At 38.5% G+C, this 20,757-nt stretch overlaps 1 protein-coding gene across 8 annotated transcripts in view; it reads left to right on the forward strand.

Moving 5' to 3' along the window:
• The window catches only part of DGKH (diacylglycerol kinase eta), a 189,029-nt gene that overhangs the window by 113,380 nt on the left and 54,892 nt on the right, over window positions 1–20,757 (forward strand). For all 8 annotated transcript variants that reach the window (XM_084876534.1, XM_084876532.1, XM_084876535.1 and 5 more), the window contains exons 7-13: window positions 5,979–6,085; window positions 6,975–7,100; window positions 10,608–10,710; window positions 13,085–13,244; window positions 14,831–14,939; window positions 15,068–15,207; window positions 19,769–19,853. In XM_084876534.1, the coding sequence (XP_084732660.1) occupies window positions 5,979–6,085; window positions 6,975–7,100; window positions 10,608–10,710; window positions 13,085–13,244; window positions 14,831–14,939; window positions 15,068–15,207; window positions 19,769–19,853 (830 nt within the window). The remainder of the gene's footprint in view (window positions 1–5,978; window positions 6,086–6,974; window positions 7,101–10,607; window positions 10,711–13,084; window positions 13,245–14,830; window positions 14,940–15,067; window positions 15,208–19,768; window positions 19,854–20,757) is intronic.

Here is a 20,757-nt window from a genome sequence, read left to right on the forward strand (position 1 = left end):
TGTTACATGTTAGTATGTTTTATAAGTCTTGGAGTTTTAAAATAATGGCTTTACAGGTCAGGGAAAAGTGCTTTATTTCAGAATAACTTGTTTGGAGAAATTTAATTGTTAATTAACAAAATTAAGGTGCCTATTAATCATTATAATTTCTTAATCACCATAATCACAGTCTGGTTTATATTATTATTATATACTAAGCAACTTTGCAATTCTCAAGAATTATTTCATGATACATTTTATTCTTACAAATTTGTGATTTGTACTTAAATGTTCTGTTTGAATTTTAATAGCAAAATTTTCAAAAGCCATGATGCCTTGGCTGGTTTTACTCAGTGTGAGAGCATCGGCCTCTTGGGTTTGATTCCCATTCAAGGGCACATAGGATTGCGGGTTCCATCCTCACCCCAGTCAGGGAGGATGTGTCTCTCGCACATCAATGTTTTTCTCTCTTCCCTTTCCTTCTTTCCACTCTCTCTAAAAATCAATGGAAAAATCCTTGGGTGAGCATTAACAACACCAAAAACAGAAAAAGCCATGAAATTATACCCTGCTGCCCTCTTTTACTTCCTTCTTTGCCTCTTAGAAACAGTTATTGACCATTAATGTCAAGTACTTACTTGAACTTAAAAAGCAGTCTGAGGATTATGCTACAGATAAAACTAAAACTAGGACCACATTTTTGAGCAACACCATAACAGATGAAAAGGTCTAGAGATACTAACTGTAGTTTTAAAGAGTCACTTGTATTGGAGCAAAATGCTGAAATTGTTTTTCAAAACTAAGCTTACTTTCTATAGTACTCTTTTTGACACTAATGTTTGTCAACAATAAAATTCAATTGAATAATGGTTTTATTCTACATGAAGTCTGTGCTGTAGTCACAAAGCCATTTATCACAAAAACAGTACGATTTCTAGGGAAGAATTTGACAATGTACACAAAAGAACATGTAAATGAAACATGTCCAGTATGTGTAGCTTAGGAAAAACCAGTTTAGTTTAAGTGGCCATATATATTTTGGTTATTCATGATACCTGAAGTATTTGAACATTTGAATATATAAATCTTAGTTATTTTACCTGGCCTTTTTGTTTTCATCCTAATAAAAGAGTAATATGCAAATTGACCATCACTCCAACACAACAAGGTAGCTGCCCCATGTGGACCCAAGATGGTCACCACAAAATGGCCAATAGGGGAGGGCAGTTGTGGGTTATCAGGCCGGCAGGGGAGGGTAGTTAGGGGTGACCGGGCTGGTAGGGGAGGGCAGTTGAGGGAGACCAAGCCTACAGGGGAGGGCAGTTAGGTGTGACTGGGCCAGCAGGGGAGGGCAGTTGGGATCAACCAGTCCTGCAGGGGAGGGCAGTTGGGGGGAACAGGCCAGCAGGAGAGGGCAGTTGGGAGCAACCAAGCCTGCAGGGGAGGGCAGTTAGGGGCAATCAGGCTGGCAGGGGAGTAGTTAGGCTTCAATCAGGCTGGCAGGGGAGTGGTTATGGAGTGATCAGGCTGGCAGGCAGAAGCGGTTAGGGGCAGTCAGGCAGGCAGGCAGGTGAGCAGTTGGGAGCCAGCAGGTGAGCAGTTGGGATCCCACTGGGAGTGTGCCTAAATGGGCAGTCGGATATTTCTCAAAGGGTCCCAGACTGGAGAGGGTACAGGCTGGGCTGAGGGACACACTTCCCGGGCACAAATTTCGTGCACCGGTCCTCTAGCACAGTGTTTTTCAACCTTTTTTGGGCAAAGGCACACTTGTTTCATGAAAAAAATCACGAGGCACACCACCATTAGAAAATGTTAAAAAATTTAACTCTGTGCCTATATTGACTATATATAAAGTAATTCTCTTGAATAGGAATCAAATAAACACAAAGAAAGTATTTTATAATTACTTTATTATGAAATATTAAGTAAACAAAATAGTGAAAAATTATAAAATTCTTGTCTTGTCTGCACCTACGGCACACCAGGCAACATCTCGCGGCACACTAGTGTGCCGCGGAACAGCGGTTGAAAAACGCTGCTCTAGCATTGCAATAAGTTTACTTTAAAAAATGATGTGGAACCCATCATTTCTTGTTTATGAATGGCTTACTGTTAGATACTAAAAATCATGTGAAAAGGAGCCACCTTACATTTAGAATTTAGCAATAGTTGCCTTATATTTCCACCAAAGTAATCTCAGTTTTTAAATATTAACCTGAAAACTCAGAAACTTGTATAACATCAGTATCTGTTAATACTCAGATAGTTTGTATCCCCTGCCAGCCATACTTGGAGGAAGGGTAAGTTTAGTAGTAGTCAAGTTCCGATTTTCATAAACAAGCATTAATTATTCAAGTAATCTGTGGTTTACTTGTTTTTCAAATTTATGTTGCTTCTTTCTGGTTGTTTCCTCTCCTCTCTCTGTCTCTCTCTCTCTCTCTCTCTTTATTCAGTATTTGTATATATTGCAAAATGATTACCAGAATAAGTCTAGTTGCAATCACCAATATAGTTACATACTAGTAAATTTTTTTGCTTGTGTGAGAACTTATTTAAAAATATATATTTTATTGATTTTTTACAGAGAGGAAGGGAGAGGGATAGAGAGTTAGAAACATCTATGAGAGAGAAACATTGAACAGCTGCCTCCTGTACACCTTCTACTGGGGATGTGCCCACAACCAAGGTACATGCCCTTGACTGGAATCGAACCTGGGACCTTTTAGTCCACAGGCCAACACTCTATCCACTGAGCTAAACCGGTTAGGGCTGTGATGAGAACTTTTAAGATTTGTTCTCTTAGCAACTTGCAAACATACAATACAGTATTATTAACTACTAGAGGCCGTTGCACGAAATTAGTGCATGGAGAAGGGGTCTCCTCAGCCTAGCCTGCACCCTCTTCAATCTGGGATTCCTAATGGGATGTCCGACTACAGGTTTAGGCCCAATCCCAGGGATAAACCAGCAGTAGGACATCCCTCTCACAATCCTGAACTGCCGGCTCCTAAATGCTCATCTGCCTGGCCTCCCCATGCAACCTGCTGTTCAGTTGTTTGGGTGTCCCTTACTGCCCCCCTGCAAGCCTAGTCACCCCCAACTTTCCCCCCACCACCACCAGCCTGGTCACCCCAAACTGCCCCCTGGCCAACCTGGTTTTCCCCAATGCCCCCCTCTGCCAGACTGGTCACCCATGACTGCCTCCCCTACCAGCCTAGTCACTCCGAACTGCCCTCCCTGCGGACCTAGTTGCCCCTCATGGTCCCCCCGGCAGCCTGGTCACCCCATGCAGCCTGCTGTTCAGTCATTTGGTTGTCCTTCATTAACCCCCCTGTCGGCCCAGTCAGCCTGCTTGGTCGTCCCTCACTAATCCCCCTGCCAGCCTCGCTGTTGGCAGCCATCTTGTGAGGGTGTGATGGTCAATTTGCATATTACCTTTTTATTATATAGGACAGTCACCATGCTGTACATATCCCTAGGACTTATTTATTTTATAACTGTAAATTTGTACCTTCTGACCTCCTTCACTCATATTGGCCACCTCCCCATTCCCAACCTTTAGCAATCACAAATCTGTTCTTTGTATCTATGAGCTTGGTTGTTATTTTTTATATTCCACATATAAGTGAGATGCTATGGTATTTGTCATTCTCTATCTGACTTATTTTATTTAGCATATTGTCTCGAATGGCAAAATTTCATTCTTTTTTTTATGACTAAATAACATATATATATTATAATACATCTTTTATCCGTTCACCCATTGATAGACACATAGGTTGTTTTCCTATCTTGGCTATTGTAAATAATGCTGCAGAGAACATGGAACTGCAGACATCTTTTTGAGTTAGTGTTTTCATTTTTTTTCAGATAAATAACAAGAAGTGGGATTTATGTATTGTATACTAGCTCAGTTTTTAAAATCTTGAGGAAACTCCATATTGCTTTTCATAGTGGCTACACCAATTTGCATTCCTGCCAACAGTGCACAAGAGATCCCTTTTCTTCACATCGTTGCTAACATTTCTAACTTTTATCTCTTGCTAATAGCCATTCTAGCAGGTGTGAGGTGATATTTCATTGTGGTTTTTATTTTACTTATTCCTGATGATTAGTGATGTTGAGAAACTCTTCATGTACCTTTGGCCATTTGTATGTCATACTTGGAAAGATGTCACTTGAGAGATCCTCAACTTCTTTTTAAAATCGGATTGGTTGTTTTTTTGCTATTGTGTTATATGAGTTTTTTTTTTATATATTTGGGATATTAATCTTTTACCAGATATGTTGCATTTTCTTTCTCCCATTCACTAGATTGCCATTTTCATTTTGTTGATGGTTTCCTTTTCTGTGCAGAAGCTTTATAGTTCGATGTAGTCCCTCTTGGAGCTTACAAACTATCTTTTCTTCTGGTAGTTTTATGGTTTCAGGTCTTACAGTTAAGTCTAATCCAGTTTGAGATAATTTTTGTACATGATATAAATAGTGGTCCAGTTTTATTATTTTTTGTATGTGGCCGTTTAATTTTCCCCAACACAATTTATCTAAGAGACTCTTCATTTCTCATTGTATATTCTTGGCTCCTTTGTTAATCATACAGGCATGGTTTTATTTCTGGACTCTCTATTCTGTTTGATCTATGTGTTTATTTTTACACCAATACAATACTGTTTTGATTACTACAACTCTGTAATACATAAGGTGGGGCAAAAGTTAGGCCTACATATGTGAGTACCTGAAACACAGAGTTTATTCTTGTATTATTGTTTATTAATTATTACGTTAAGTTCCAATCAAACAACTTGTAAACCTTTGCCTCACCTTGTAGTTTGAAATCAGGAAACACAATGCCTCCAGATTTCTTTTTTCTCAAGATTGCTTTGGCTGTTTGGAGTCTTTGTGGTTCCATAGAAATGTCAGAATTATTTGTTCTAGTTCTATTAAAAATGCCATTGGAATTTTGATGGGGATTGCATTGAATCTATACATTACTTTGGGTAATATGGACATTTTAACAATATTAATTCTTCCAGTCCATGAACATAGACTATCTTTTAATTTATTTGTTTCTTTCATGGTGTTGGATAGTATTCATTGTCTCTTCATTTTTTTTTTTTTTTTAAATAGGCTCCTTTGTGGTAATTTGACTGGGAGGAATTAGTGATGCATGTAGTGGGAATATCACTTCATCATTTCTTTCTCTACATCAGTGCTTCCCAAAGTGTGGTACACGTACCCCCAGGGGTATGGGAAGAGTTTGGTGGGGGTACGCGTTGCACCAGAGTTTGGTGGGGATATGCACTGCACCGTGCTTAGCTGCGCCTAATTCTACGTTCTCATGAGTATGAGGGGTATTCAGCGTTAGGAAAATTATAGAAGGGGTACACATATGTCAAAAGTTTGGGAAACACTGCTCTACATTATAGTGAAGTCATTCCAACACAATCCTTTCAAAGGACAGTGCCATCTTTGTTACCCTTATCAACCGGTTTCCCATAATACCTGGATAATTTTTTTTTTCTTACATACTTACAATTTCAAATTCCTTTGAATTATCTTATTCTTACCTCAGTGGTATTTTCACACTTTTTATTTTAAGTATCAGAAGTGTTCAGCTCATTTGGTTTCTCACGAACTGAACACTTTTATGTAATTAGCCCTCAAAATACAAAATCGGATGTTACTAGCACCCATGTAATTCTGAATTTGTTTCCTTTCTCCCCAAGAACTAATTATTTTGCATTTAATTCCTTTCTATTTTTCTTTTATGGTTAAATAGAATGTAAGTAGCAATTCAGAGCTTGGTCAAAATGCTTCATACACACATACATAGCCATATTTGCTTCATAGAGTACTATTTGTTGAAGAATAATTTAAACTTTTTAAAATACTGTTTTCTTTCTATCCTCCACCCCTTTAAAATTTTATGTTGTGATTCTCTTTAGTCATTGGTCTAAAAGTACACGCTCATTTAGAAATGGTTTCCTTTGTTTTTTTAGTGTGTAAATTCAAGGCCCATAAAAGGTGTGCCGTGAGGGCCACAAATAACTGCAAATGGACGACTCTGGCCTCCATCGGGAAGGACATCATAGAGGATGAGGATGGGGTAAGCCCTGTTGTGTCTCTGACCCCTTTTCAGCACCTCTCCTCTTTTACTTTCTGCGGCGGGAAAATACTGACAGAGCTAGGTGGCAGGGTTTACTATTAATCTTAAAAATGGAAGAGTTTGATTAATTATGAGTTTTTATTTTCAATTAGGTCTTTAATAGGTTTCTTCAGCTCTTAAATTTTAAGGGAAATGTGAATAAGACTTAAGAATGGTGCATGGCCCTAACCGGTTTGGCTCAGTGGATAGAGCGTCGGCCTGCTGACTGAAGGGTCCCAGGTTCGATTCCAATCAAGGGCATGTACCTCGGTAGTGGGTACATCCCCAGTGGGGAGTGTGCAGGATGCATCTGATTAATGTTTCTCTCTCATCGATGTTTCTCTATCCCTTTCCCTTCCTCTCTGTAAAAAATCAAAAAAATATATTTAAAAAAAAGAATGGTGCTGGGTTGGTGTTGTGGAGCCTTACCTGACAAACTAAGATATTTTTTAAAGACTTAGCTCAGCTGTTTACTTAAATGTTTACTCCTCAGACTTTGAGGCCTCCTCTCAACGGTGCCCCTCCCTCAAAACCTTGCCTCCATTGCACCTTGCATACAACTATCTGGCAGCACTTTGTGACCACCGTGATAATTAATGCCTTTTACATGCCTTTCTCCTCAACTAGACTACCAATCCTGAAGGCCAGGGATTTCGTCTTATTTATCATTATACATCTGAAGTGCTTGGGACATAGTACATGCTCAGTAAATCTGGGGCAGATGAATGTGTGCTATGAATGATACATATTATTGGTTTTTTAGAGTGATGTTTAATTGTATATCTTCCTAATGTAAGAATGGTGTCCCCCACAGTCTTTAACCCGACTGTGCTTTCCTCTCGCTGCACAGGTGGCTATGCCTCACCAGTGGCTAGAGGGTAACCTCCCCGTGAGTGCCAAGTGTGTGGTGTGTGACAAAACGTGTGGCAGTGTCCTCCGTCTGCAGGATTGGAAATGCCTTTGGTGTAAAACAATGGTGAGAGTCCCTTTTAATTCGCTTCTTTTCGTCACTCGTGCGTGTATGTGATTTAGAGGCAAAGAGTTTATAGTGTAGCAGAGCACGCGTGCCCGCTGTAATACTCATCTCCTTCAAAGTGAATTCCTTCCAGTCTGGTTACGTTTTCAAATAACCTTTTTTTTAATACTTACCATATGTTTCCTTTGTCTAAAGAACTCTTCCCTACAGTTTTATTGCTTTTCATTATGCTTATTCACAGTAGGTGGTTGGCTATTTTTCAGGCTTGACATCTACCTTATAAGATGCTTATAGAACTTAATGAAAATATGTAAAATCTATTATATGTCCACTTTTGTTGTAATGATCTTACAACTTTGTCTTCACATCTCTTTTATGACAGTTTCATGTTGTTATAGCAACAAGTACATCCGTGCCTATTTTCTCAGCTGGTCTCTGGCCTCGCAAAGAAAAGGAAAAAGTGCTGTCATTATACACTCATCTTGAAAAGTGATGTACATCAGAGGCACACAGTAAATGTAGAAACAAAAGTTTCAAGGTCACTCAAAATAACTATAGAAAACAAAAAACACAGGGCTAAGGTATTTATTAAGTAGGACCCAGGCAACTTAGAATACTTTATATACTCAGTTCCAGAGCCTTTAAATGCTCTACCTAGCCTGGCCAGAGTCGTTCATTTGATTGAGCATCGTCCTGTCCACCAAATTGTTGCTGGTTCAATTCCTGGTCAGGGCACATGCCTGAGTGTGGGTTTGATCCTCCGTCGGGGAGGGTACTGAAGGCAATGGATCAATGTTTCTCTCTCTCCCTCTCTCTAAACATGTCTTCAGGTGAGGATTGAAAGAAAAAGTTCTAACCATAAAACCAGGAACTTCATGAAGCACTTCACATGTTGTTGTTTCATTAGTCCTTTTTAAAAAAAAACAAACCTGGTATATTAATTAACCATGTATTTATAAACTGTTGAGAAAATAACTGAAATTTTATTCTTGTTCTGGTGATGACCTAATTATGGACAGTTTTCTAGTATGATTTATAATAATTAACAAGCCAAATCAATTTTAGAAAAACAAGCATGCACAGATAGTTTTACAAGGAATAAAAATATGTAAAAATAGGGCAAAACTGAAAAATATGACAATGTTAAGCGAGAAAAGTGGAAGATAAAAATTGTACCTTCACTATTTTTACAGAAAATGTAAAACCATGTCCAGAAACTGGACAACAGGTGGAAAATTAGAAGTTGACTCATTAGGTTTGTAGAACTATGGTTTGGTTTTTAACTAGATGACTGTGTTTAGACACCAAACATCCTGCTGTTAAGAATTATATTTTAAAGGCAAAATAATACATTAACAGAAAAAAGGGAGTTTATAGGAAGTATAGACTAAGACGGGTGTAACAAGGTGACAGTGGCCCAGCAACCAGGGGAGGAAGGATTTCACAATAAGGTGGCATTTATGTTTGTCAGGAAAAAAAGAGGGAAAAGACATTTCAGAATGCCCTCCTCTGTAAAAGACATTAAAGGTGGGGACGAATAGAATGAGCAAATAAAAAACCTAATTTATTCCTACCAAAGTTTAAAAAAACCACTGACTAAATACAAGTAGAAACCTATATATTGAAGGTAAAAACAATTTGTATATTACTTTTAGAAAATACTTCATCATATGTGATCTTTCTTTTTAAAGGGTTAGAAAAAAAACACAAACAGCTGGAGTTCTTGAAGTAGAGAATTAGACTTTAGTAAATGTGGAGTAATAAAAAAAGCAGTAGGTGCATATATCACTGGTTGTTCCCCCAAAAGTCATCTTAGGAGGAATGGAAATTTAAACTCTTAGTTAGGGAGCACTCCCTTAAAATAAGGAGTGGCAAAAGAGTGGGGTTGCACTAAGACTCCAAGAAGAGCTAGTTTATATTAATTATATTAAATGGAAAATTAAAAGTAATGCGTATGGCTGACAAAAGGGGCAACTGAGCTCTAGCTCGCATCAATGTGTATCTCTCTCCCCCCTCCCCAATCTCTCTCCTCTTCTCTCTAAAATCAACAAACATATCTTTGGGCGAGAAATAAATTTTTTTTAAAAAGAGGCAACTGATGAAGAATAATGAAAGCAAGAGGACAAAGAGAATCATGTTCAAATTAAAAATAATAAGGCATCCTGGCTGGCATTGCCCAGTGGTTAAGGCCTACACACCCGAGGTCTTGGGTCAATTCCAGGTCAAGGGACATAACCTGGGTTGCAGGTCCCATCCCTGCGACCAGGGCTGTTGGGAGGCAACCAGTAAATGTGCCTGTCACATCCACATCCATGCTCCTCTCTCTTCTTTCTCTCTCTCCCCTCACCCGTTCTCCTTCTCCTTCCTTTTACTCTCTCTAAAATCAATGGAAAAAATATCCTCACTCCTCAGGTGAGGATTATAACCCTATATAATAAAAGGCTAATATACAATTGACTGAATGGCAAAACGACCAGTCGCTATGACACACACTGGCCACTCAGTGCAGGAGCTGCCTTCTGGTGGTCAGTGTATTCCCACTGGGAGAGCACTGCTCAGCCAGAAGCCAGGTTCACGGCTGGTGAGTGCAGCAGTGGTGGCGGGAAGCTCTCCTGCCTCCGAAGCAATGCTAAGGAGCAGCGAGCCCAACTTCTAGCTGAGCGGCACTCCCCCAGAAACCGTAGTCACGGCTTCAAGTGCAGCGGCAGTGGCGGGAGCCTCTCTTGCCTCCACAGCAGCGCTAAGGACCCCTCAGGGGTTGTCCCCCTGCCAGTTTAGGCCCCCTGAGGAGTGGGCATCCCTCAAGGGGTCCTGGACTGCAAGAGGGTGCAGGCAGGGGTGAGGGACGTCCCTCCTTCCCCCAGTGCATGAATGTTGTGCACCGGGCTTCGAATAAATAAAGGAAAAGGAAACACAGATTTACCTATTAGACCTCTCCCAATTGCCCTCCCCTGCTGGCCATCTTGTATCCACATGGGGGCAGCCATCTTTGACCGCATTGGGGTGGCCATCTTGTGTGTTGGAGTGATGGTCAATTTGCATATTACTCTTTTATTAGATAGGATTAGAGGCCTGGTGCATGAATTCGTGCATGGGTGGGGTCTGGCCAGTCTTGCCAGGGGGAGGGGACTTGGGCAGTTTGCCAGCCTGCCTGCTGGTCGAATTCCTGGTCAAGGGAACAATTTGCATATTAGCCTTTTATTATATAGGATATACACTTAGTGGCCAGATTATTTTGTGTGTACAGATCATAATAATCTGGCCACTCAGTGTATTCTACTTGCCTGAGACAATCATGAAAATATACTACCCAGACAAAATCAAATTCCCAACTCTAAAAAGATTAGCCCATTCCTTAGAAGCATAAATATCATGCCATTAAATTTATAAATTACTGAACATTTTGTGCTATAGTTGATCCTCAAAGTATCAGTTCCTTAGCCATAATTTATAACTAAATATTGATTTGTTTTTGTCATTCTTAAAATTTTACTTGTTTGTTATTAGGTACACACTGCCTGCAAAGAGTTATACCATCCTGTATGTCCACTTGGTCAATGTAAAGTGTCTATCATTCCGCCAATTGCACTAAACAGCACTGATTCTGATGGTATGTAGCAGTGGTGTGAGTATGTATATTTCCGGTATATTGAAAGTTGATATCTAAAAAAATAGAATTATAACTGTTATTCTTATCAGTTTTTATATACTAATTCTATTTATATTGCTGAACAGTACATTTAACTTTTAAAAGAACATTTTTAAATTAAAATTTTACATAGCTATTAACACATTGGTGGAATTTCTGTATATAAGACTTATAGAACCCTGACTGGTTTGGCTCAGTGGATAGAGTCAGTTCCAGTCAAGGGCATGTACCTTGGTTGCGGGTATTTCCCCAGTGGGGGGTGTGCAGGAGGCAGCTGATCGATATTCCTCTCTCATTGATGTTTCTAACTCTTTATCCCTTTCCCTTCCTCTCTGTAAGAAATCGATAAAATATATATATATATTTTAAAAAGATTTATAGATTTTACATTTCAGCAAATAAAATCATTATTCTGTTCTGAAATGTAATGCAAAAATTTTAATTTTTTATGTGTGTTTTTCCCCTCTATATTGAAACTGTCCATTAGCATATCTCTTATTTAGAAATCTGTTTTATAATTTCATTGCAGGAATTTATATTACTATAAATTTATTCACTTTTTCTGAAAATCTTACAACTTAGTTGTAAGTGCTGAGGAATGTGTTTGCAACACTGGTTTTGGAATAGCATATTAATAGCTTTCCAAGCAAATATATTATAAAAGGCTTTTATCATATACTATTAATGTTTGCATTGATAAAGTGCATTATGATTTTCAAACTACATATAAATTATGCCAGTAGATCTTATTGATATAGGGATACAGGCCTCAAAAGATATGACTTTTTTAAAACCTATGGTATTAAAGCCCTCCCTCCACAAGCCCTGACATATCAATGTTCTGTTGTTTATTATAAACTTTAAAGTATTTGTTCAGGCCTCATCAATGAGCAGTTAAAATCTTATATAATAAAAGCCTGTTTGCTAAGTTTCCGGTCATCCAGTTGTCCATTCATCCAATCAAAGCATAATATGGTAATGATATGCTAAGGCCATTCAACTGCTTGCTATGATGTGCAGTGACCAACTGGTTGACCAGTTACTATGATTTTTACTGACCACCGGAAGATAGATGCTCAAAGCAGAAGCTGCCTCCTGTGGTCAGTGCGATCCCACATGGGGAGCACTGCTCAGTCAGAAGCCAGCTCAGAGATGAGGAGCACAGAGCTGGTGGCAGGAAACTCTCCTGCCTCCACAGCAGTAGGACATCTCCTGAGTGCTCCCAGACTGCAAGAGGGTGTAGGCCAGGCTAAGGGACCTCCCCCGACCCCCACCCGAGTGCACGAATTTTATGCACCAGGTCTTTAGTACTTTATAATACTAAATACAAGTACATACCGTGTTTCCCCGAAAATAAGACATCCTCTGAAAATAAGACCTACTTACAGGTTTCCTTCTGAGTGAAATATAAGGCATCCCCCCGAAAATAAGGACCCCCCTAGGCTAAACATGAGAGATTTGGTCCACTGATTCTGAAAGAAATGGAGTCACAAGAAATTCACCAGGAAATTCAGGAATTGGATTGTTATGATGATGTTCCAGAAGATGATGACATGATTGTCATTGAATAAATGAGTAAATTCTTTTTTTTTTTTTTTAATATATTTTACTGATTTTTCACAGAGAGGAAGAGAGAGGGATAGAGAGTTAGAAACATCAATGAGAGAGAATCATCGATCAGCTGCCTCTTGCACACCCTCCACCGGGGATGTGCCCGCAACCAAGGTACATGCCCTTGCCGGGAATTGAACCCGGGACCTTTCAGTCCGCAGGCCAACCCTCTGTCCACTGAGCCAAACTGGTCCCGGCAATGAGTAAATTCTTGATACTGTAGGATTCACTGTTTGTCTGGTTTGTGTTGACAACTACCGTACTACCATACCGTATACAGGTATTAAGTTTTCTTTATTTTCATTTAACAATAAATGTGTACCGTATTCTTCTTCATGAAAAAATAAGACATCCCCTGAAAATAAGACCTAGCTCATCTTTGGGAGCAAAAATTAATATAAGACACTTTCTTATTTTTGGGGAAACGGTAGACTGATCAATTTTCCTTATAATTGTTGTTAATGCAGGTTCTATATCTCAAATAATCTCTGATTAATACTTTTACCATTTGTTATGACTTTTCATTATAGAGATATTATAGAAAATAACTCCTCTCAACATGTTTTTAATATGTAAATAATAAACGTATCTCCATTTGGGGGGCTAATTTATAACTTATTCTTAAAGTAATGAAGCTGGGTCTTTATGACTTTCTCATCTTTGGGTTTTTGTTTGTTTAAGAGAGGAAGCTGTGCACATTGATCTTCCCTGTGTTTTTTTACAGGTTTCTGTAGAGCAACGTTTTCATTCTGTGTTAGTCCTTTACTGGTTTTTGTCAACTCCAAGAGTGGAGATAATCAGGGAGTCAAGTTCCTTCGACGGTTTAAACAGTTACTAAATCCAGCTCAGGTGTTTGATTTAATGAATGGAGGTCCTTATTTGGGGTAATTGATTATTGATAAGTCTCTTTTAAATAAAGTATAGCACTGAGCATGAAATGTCTGGCTTTTCAGTTCATGAAAATTGTGGGCTCATGTTGATCTTCTCACTCCTCCCTTTTAAAAAATTCTAATAATAAACTTAACACAACCTCTTTAATATTGATATAACTTCCTTGTGTGATATAAATTCCAAAATTTGTTTAGAAAGTATTTTAGACCATATCTCACATCAGTTAAGCACTCAGAGTGTGCTGAGCTCTAAGAAAGATAAACGTGAATGTATAGAAATACAGACTAACTTTAGAAAATGATTTGCATGGAAGACTTGTATTGATTTATATATAATATAATCAATGGTTTAACTAAAGCATGGTTACTATCATGGGTCTCTAGGTAATTCCTCCAGGATTTTAGACTCACTCCATACAAATGGCAAAGAAATGCTTTTCTTCGTTGTTTCTGCCATCTGGAATGTCATTTAACATAAAATCTGAAAAAATATTAAATAATATTTTCAGTGAAGGAAAATATGCCTTGGAGCACTTTTAGTACATTTTTAGTGTATGTATGATTTTTGATGGAGAGCTGATATTGTATCAATTGAACCAGAGCCCAGCAATCTCTATGATTCACTTATGCCAACTCTGCTTTTCTCTAGGGTTCCACCTTCTTTTCTTGTGCCTCTTTTCACTTTTGTTCCTTTTTATTTCCATGGCCGTTTTCTTACTAAGTTCAGGCCCTCTGGTCACTGGTGTTGGTCTTTTTCATGTCTACTCAACTCCTTCCTCACCTACGTGGACATCCCGCGCTTCCCCTTATTTGGGTCCTGGCATTTCCTCACCTGGCCTCTCTTCTCACCTTTGTCTCTCCCGTTGCTGGTTAGCTCTGTCTCCTTTCTAGTACATTTGTTTTATAATCCTTTATTGTTCTTATATCTTATATTCATGACATTCACTATTCCCACCCAAGGAACTCCCTTTGTTAAACTTCTTGAGGTTATCTCTGTAACATATTTTTTAGATTTACCACAATATTTGAGGTATGCAAAGGTGCACTTAGGAGGTGGGGCATGTCAAAAGGAAGGGAGAGAGGAGTAAAAGGAATGACCTGAGACTAGGAGAAGAGGTGGATAACAACCAGCTGGGAGTATAAAAACTGACGCATTGTCAAGGTTTGGGATTTCTTTAGGAACTGCCACTCAATAGCAACAGTGCCCTAGATGCCCCACTCCTGCTTTAGAACCTGCTATGCTTCAGGAAGTAACTTAGCCTTGTAATGGGAAGAGAAAAATCACTACTTTTACCATCTTGCATCACTTATCTTTCATTCTCTTTCCTGGGTTCTGCTTCCTTTTTTGTTTTCTTATTTCTTCCTTTCCTTTCCTTCTAATTTTACTTCCATTTCTACTTTATAACTAAGAGGTTTTATTGAGTTAAGATTGTACTTAAATTAATTTTATAGTATAATTAGTATGTAAGAGCTCTTATATTTAATCTGAACATGAACACCTATAAATATAGAATAACAGAATTAGGGAAAGTGAATTTTTTTATTTATTTATATTAAAATAAAACACTTTTTACTTTCAGTTTAAGATTATTCCAGAAGTTTGACAATTTCCGGATTCTTGTTTGTGGAGGAGATGGAAGTGTGGGTTGGGTTTTGTCAGAAATTGATAAGCTCAACTTGAATAAACAGGCAAGTACTAATTCTTTTCTTTGCTAGCTAACATGAATGTGTACTAACCGGCTGACCAGAGAAGTGTAGAACTGTCACAGACCCGTCTCTCCCCTGGTCTGAGGTCTCCCTGTTGTGCTTTCTTCTAGTGTCAGCTTGGCGTGCTGCCTTTGGGGACCGGAAATGACCTGGCCCGGGTTCTCGGCTGGGGTGGTTCATACGATGATGACACTCAACTTCCCCAGATACTAGAGAAGCTGGAACGAGCCAGTACCAAAATGCTGGACAGGTAAAAGTGAATTCTCTCCTAAATCTACTTTGAAAATGGCATAGTGAAACCTTTTTTTTTTTTTTTTTTTTTTTTTTTAGAACTTAAATTTTACTGACTGTAGGCACCATGAGGGCAGAGACATCCTGGTCCTGTCCATGTGCTCACCGGTGAGGTCTAGAACAGAGCCCAGCAGAGAGTAGACAATCAGTATATTTTTTGATGAGTGAATTGTAGCAAAAACTGAGAAAACTAGTCTAATGAACCCATTACTTTAGAGATAGGAGGCTCTGCTGATACTACTTTCAATTGTTGTTCAGGCCAGAAGAAAGCTTTAAATGTTAATCTGGGGAGGGGGACTTTGGATGAGTATCATCTTATGGTTTCATTAAAGCTGAAGAAGATCTATAAACTTGGGATTTGTTAGAATATCTTTTCTTAACCATTCTTATGAAGAAGGAATTAAACAAAGAACTAAATGCTGAATGAGAGAATCCTTTCCCAGAGACAGGGAAGTCTTGTATCTGGAAGAACTGTCACCCTTTATGGTCCCCTTGGTCACGTCTCCTCGCTGCTTTCTCTCGAAATGCTCCCCATGTAAAGAAGAAATCACAGTGTGTGCACCCTGAGCCCTAGGGAGGAGGCTTTAGAATGTAGGGATAGGGAACAACAGGACTCAGTGAGCAATAACCTCTCCACCCCCATAAGAAGACAAATGTCAAAATATCAAGGCAGGCGAGGGGGATAAGAGATCAACCACAGGACCTGTATGCATGCCTATAAGCATATCCCTTGGACTCAGCTAGTAGGGAGTGAGCGCATGTCCTGGGGGTGGGAATGGCCGGAGAGAGGCCAGTGGGTGGGGAAAGGAGACATATGTAGTACTTTAAACAATAAAGAATTTAAATTTTAAAAAAAGAACACAAATGTCAAAATATCGTTATAAAATTGAGTTTATAATGCATCAAAACAGCCTTGATAGGATTAGCCATCTGTGGAACGCTTCTGGAAAGTAACAAAATCATCAGAGAGCCACCCATCTAAAATGTAATTGCTCTCAAATGAGCTATAACCTAATTAATTGTAACTTTGCCTGTCATAAGGTAATGTTGAAATGGTTAATTCTCCTGCTGACAGAATATTTAAAAAGAGAGCTGGGCCGTAGAGCATTTATTTCTATTTATCCCAAACACTCCTTTTAGAAAAATGCTTTCATTTACAGTTGACTTTCAGTTTTATATTGGTTAAAGTGTACAACATAGTGCCTAGACGTTTATATAACTTACAAGGTGAGAGGGACACCCCCAGGAGTGTGGGTGCGGAAAGCGGAGTTAACCTCCAGTCTTTATAGGAGGTTACCCCCTGGAGGGGATATCTCAGACAGCTACCCAATTCTAAGCTCACACAGGGTATTTTAAAGAGCTTATTGTTGCAAATTGAAATACCACACTCTCGTTTCATCCTATTCTGTGTGCTTTTCCCTTGTTATAAAAATTAACTTCTCCCCTGTGCCCCCATGGTGAAAGTCCTTGATACTGACCTGCAAAAACATAAAGAAGAAATAAATAAATAAAAATAAATAAAAGGGGAATTAAAAAACCTTTTAGATTTTTGTTGTTGCTGTTAACCCTCACCTGAGGATATTTTTCTATTGATTTTTTTTCTCCTAGAGCAAGGGTCTTCAAACTACGGCCCGCGGGCCACATGCGGCCCGCAGAGGAGTCTGATCCTGCCCGCCAGGTTTTTTGGGCAGTGAGCGCAGCCGAGGTGTTACAGTAGGAATTAGTAGTTCATATAGTTCGGCCCTCCAGCTCTCTGAGGGACCGTGATCTGGCCCCCACTTTAAAAAGTTTGAGGACCCCTGAGAGAATAGAAGGGAGGGAGGGGGTGAGAGAGAGGAAGAGACAGAGGCATGGATGTGAGAGAGAGACAGCAATTGGTTGCCTCCTACACACACCCTGACCAGCATAACCTGCAACCCAGGTATGTGCCCTTGACTGGGAATCAAACCCATGGCCCTTCAGTGCTTGGGCTGACACACTGACCACCGAGCAACACTGACCAGGGCCATATTAGAGTTTTGAACCTAGAAAAAGACCATTGTTAAAAACATAAGAACATTTTGTTCCTGGCTTTTTAAAAAATATATTTTCTAATTGATATAATTTTTTTTAAGTTTATTGGGGTGACATTGGTTGATAAGATTGTATAGGTTTCAAGTGTACCTTTCTGTGATACATGTTCTGTATGTTGCATTGTGAACTCGCCACCCAAAGTCAGATCATCCTCTGTCACCATATGGGTAAAGGGGCCAAATATATGATGAAGAAGATATTCCTGACTTTTCATTACTATCTTAAGAATACTGTTTATAAGGACCAGATGAAAATACTGCTGTTTAATAATATTCCAGAATATCTAAACTTTTTCATATATTAATTGACTTAATCCTCAAAACAACATGTGGGATAGCTAATAAGCATTACTGTGACTTTCTTACAAAGATGAAAACAGGTTTGTGGAGACACTGAAAATAAGAATGACATACTTTTGTCTGCCTGGTACTTCTTTAAAAAATTACATATATTTGATTTTTTTAGAGAGAGAGGAAGTGAGAGGGATAGAAAGAGAAACATCAATGAGAGAGAAACATCTTCAATAAGCTGCCTCCTGCACACTCCCCACAGGGGATCAAGCCCACAACCAGGGCATGTGTCCTGACTGGGAATAGAATAGAACCAGTGGTCTCTTGATTCCTGGCTTGATGTTCAACCACTGAGCCACACAGACCAGGCTATCTACCTGGTGCTTCTGGTTGCTTTACTAGATAGAATGTCATCTCAGTTAATCATCACTGCACAACTAAAGATAGCTATATTATAATCTCCATCTTACAAGTTTGAAAGCCTCAGGAGGTATTTCTCTTACCAGTGTCACATAGCTAATAAGCGGTAGACTTGTCAAACCTAAAATTCAGACTCTAGTTCCCCAGGTCTTTCCTCAGCAGTGCGCTCCTTTCTCTTTAAAGCACATTAGCACCAAACGGGTCCTTACCTTCCGGACTCTGACTCTGCTTAGCTAGTACCAACATGTGTCCTTTCCTGATTTCTCCTGCCACTTTCTCCTGTTTCTTCAGCCCCTGTTTCTTGATTTCCTACCAAGTAAGGAGGTGCAGTATGGAAGGTACAAGGAATTTTAGGTATTTGGGTGCATGTCTTTCCAATTTCTTTAACTGTCCTTTGACCAGAGAAGTATTTCCAGCTATAGGGAACTTGACTCTCACGTTCCAATTGTGGTTCTCCCTATTTGGATATTTATATAGTTTGATTGTTTTATGTGTTGCTTGTATTATATCTTTTCTGCATTAAAATTTAGGCTTTAGGGAAGTCTTACTCACTAATTGTATTTCTAGACCCTGGAATACTACTGTCTGACACTTTGAAATGTTGACTATCTTTTGCATGGATGGATGGATGGATGGATGGATGGATGGATGGATGGAATGGCTTTTTGTGCTCAAATGTATATTTCTTTTTAGTATACTCATATCGAGTTGAATAGTACCTATAAGTAACTATTCAGTTTGTACATCCTAACATCTAACAAATGTCTTTTAAGGAATTTTCTGGGAATTTGGATTTTTATGCAGACTTATTCTTATTAATCTGAATGATGCACTAGGTTCTGTTTACTAGTAAATACTGGTGCCAATCTTGGAATTTTCCTATAGGTTCTGTCATTGGTTTCAGCTGTGAAATGCTTTTCTTAAAATTTGTGTATCATGGTACTGCTTTTATTATGCTGTGCGTCTTTGTAAAATCTTTATTTCATGTCCTGTTATTGACAACATACACAGTCATTTTCCCAAATTTTGAAATTATTATTTTAGAAACATGTCTGAAATTGATTGCTTTTCTTTAATACCAATGATTCAATGTTTGGTTTGAAACTAGTATTTACAGCTAATTGAAATAAACTTGCTTCAATTATTTCTATTAATAGTTTCAAGAAGGGATAATTAATAGTTAATTTTCATTTCATGTAAGTATAAGCTGACTTGGCATGACTGGTTGTGACCTAGAGAATGATTTGTTTTTTCTAGGTAGTGTACATTTATTTAATCTATGATTGTGTTTTAAAACTTTAGGTTGATCCATTAGTAAGTTGTATAATCTAGTTATTAAATTACAGTGAGCATTATTTTAAAAGTGAAACAGACAAGAACAGAAAAGTCAGAATGCATTGCATCTGGTAAAGAAGGGGAATTATTAGACATGCACATTTCTTACTTTGGGTCATGGCCTTAATATGTTTGGAAGTCATTAATACACAGAGAATTGATAGGATATGGAAATCATAACTTATGAATTCAGCATTTTGTGAAATTACCAACATTTCATTTAGTTTTCCATATTTGATTGTTTTATTTTTCAAGAGCAGTTTATATTCAATCACATTTGGTTGTTTTAAAATAGAATAAACCATAGTTCATATATGTGCATGTTTTTGTATATGAAGTGAGACATAGCCAGTTTAATTAAATTTTAAAGGAATTTTAGACCAAAGGTTTTTCTCCCTTCAGGTGGAGTATAATGACCTATGAACTCAAATTGCCACCAAAGGCTTCTCTACTTCCAGGACCTCCAGAAGCACCTGATGAATTCTATGTAAGTCTTTAACCCTTTACCTATTTATTATATGAAAATGGGGTGAATATCTTGAACAAATAAGAAAGCTTATAAGACACAGTAGCATGTTTATTTAATTTTATGTTTAATTGTTTGGGGTCTGGTCTCATTGTCTTCTTTTAGTTCTCTCCCAATAAGATGGAATCTTTATGATCTAGATTAGAGACCTTCCTGGAACACCCATATCGGGAGTGTGACATTTAGCCACATCACTCACCTCCAAGGGCCTCTGTGACTTCATCTGTAGACTGAGACTATCATGTTGTGAAGATTAAATGAGATAATGAGTGTGTGAAAACACCCCTTATAGTTCTCCCCGAACATTCCACCTGCCTGCTTCCTTCGACCAACAGGGTTCCAGGGAAGGCCAGATGATGACAGGTTCCTGCTGGCTTTTACTCATTATCTTCTTCAGCCATGAACGCCTGTGTGATCAATAGGGTTAGCCCAGCTCCCCTAAACAATCTCCAAACACACCAGTACTCCTGGCTACAGTACTATAGACCTTTGTTGAGGGTGCATCAGAGTAGGTCTACAAGTTTGGCCTGTTGATCAAGATAAAATAAAGGAAGAAAAACAGTGCACTTTATTCCATCCCTGCTATGGACCATTAATAATACAGTTTTTAGACATTCTTAAATATTCAGCATTCTGATTGAAACGCAAAGCCCTGGAGACTAAAAACAATACCAAATTTTTAAAGGATTATTCTCTGACTTACTAAGACCATTTGATCTATGATAGCTTATTTTCCCTTCAAGGAAAATTCATGTTTATTTTAGTTGAAATCTTTGTTTTGTCTTTAAGAAAATTATGATCTTGTCAAAACTAAGGAAAGGAATGAAAACTAGAAACATGGAGCTCTTCCTGAAGGAAGCTAATT

This window comes from Pipistrellus hanaki (genome assembly GCF_964339955.1).
Source record: "Pipistrellus hanaki genome assembly, chromosome: 3".
Taxonomy (NCBI): Eukaryota; Metazoa; Chordata; class Mammalia; order Chiroptera; family Vespertilionidae; genus Pipistrellus; species Pipistrellus hanaki.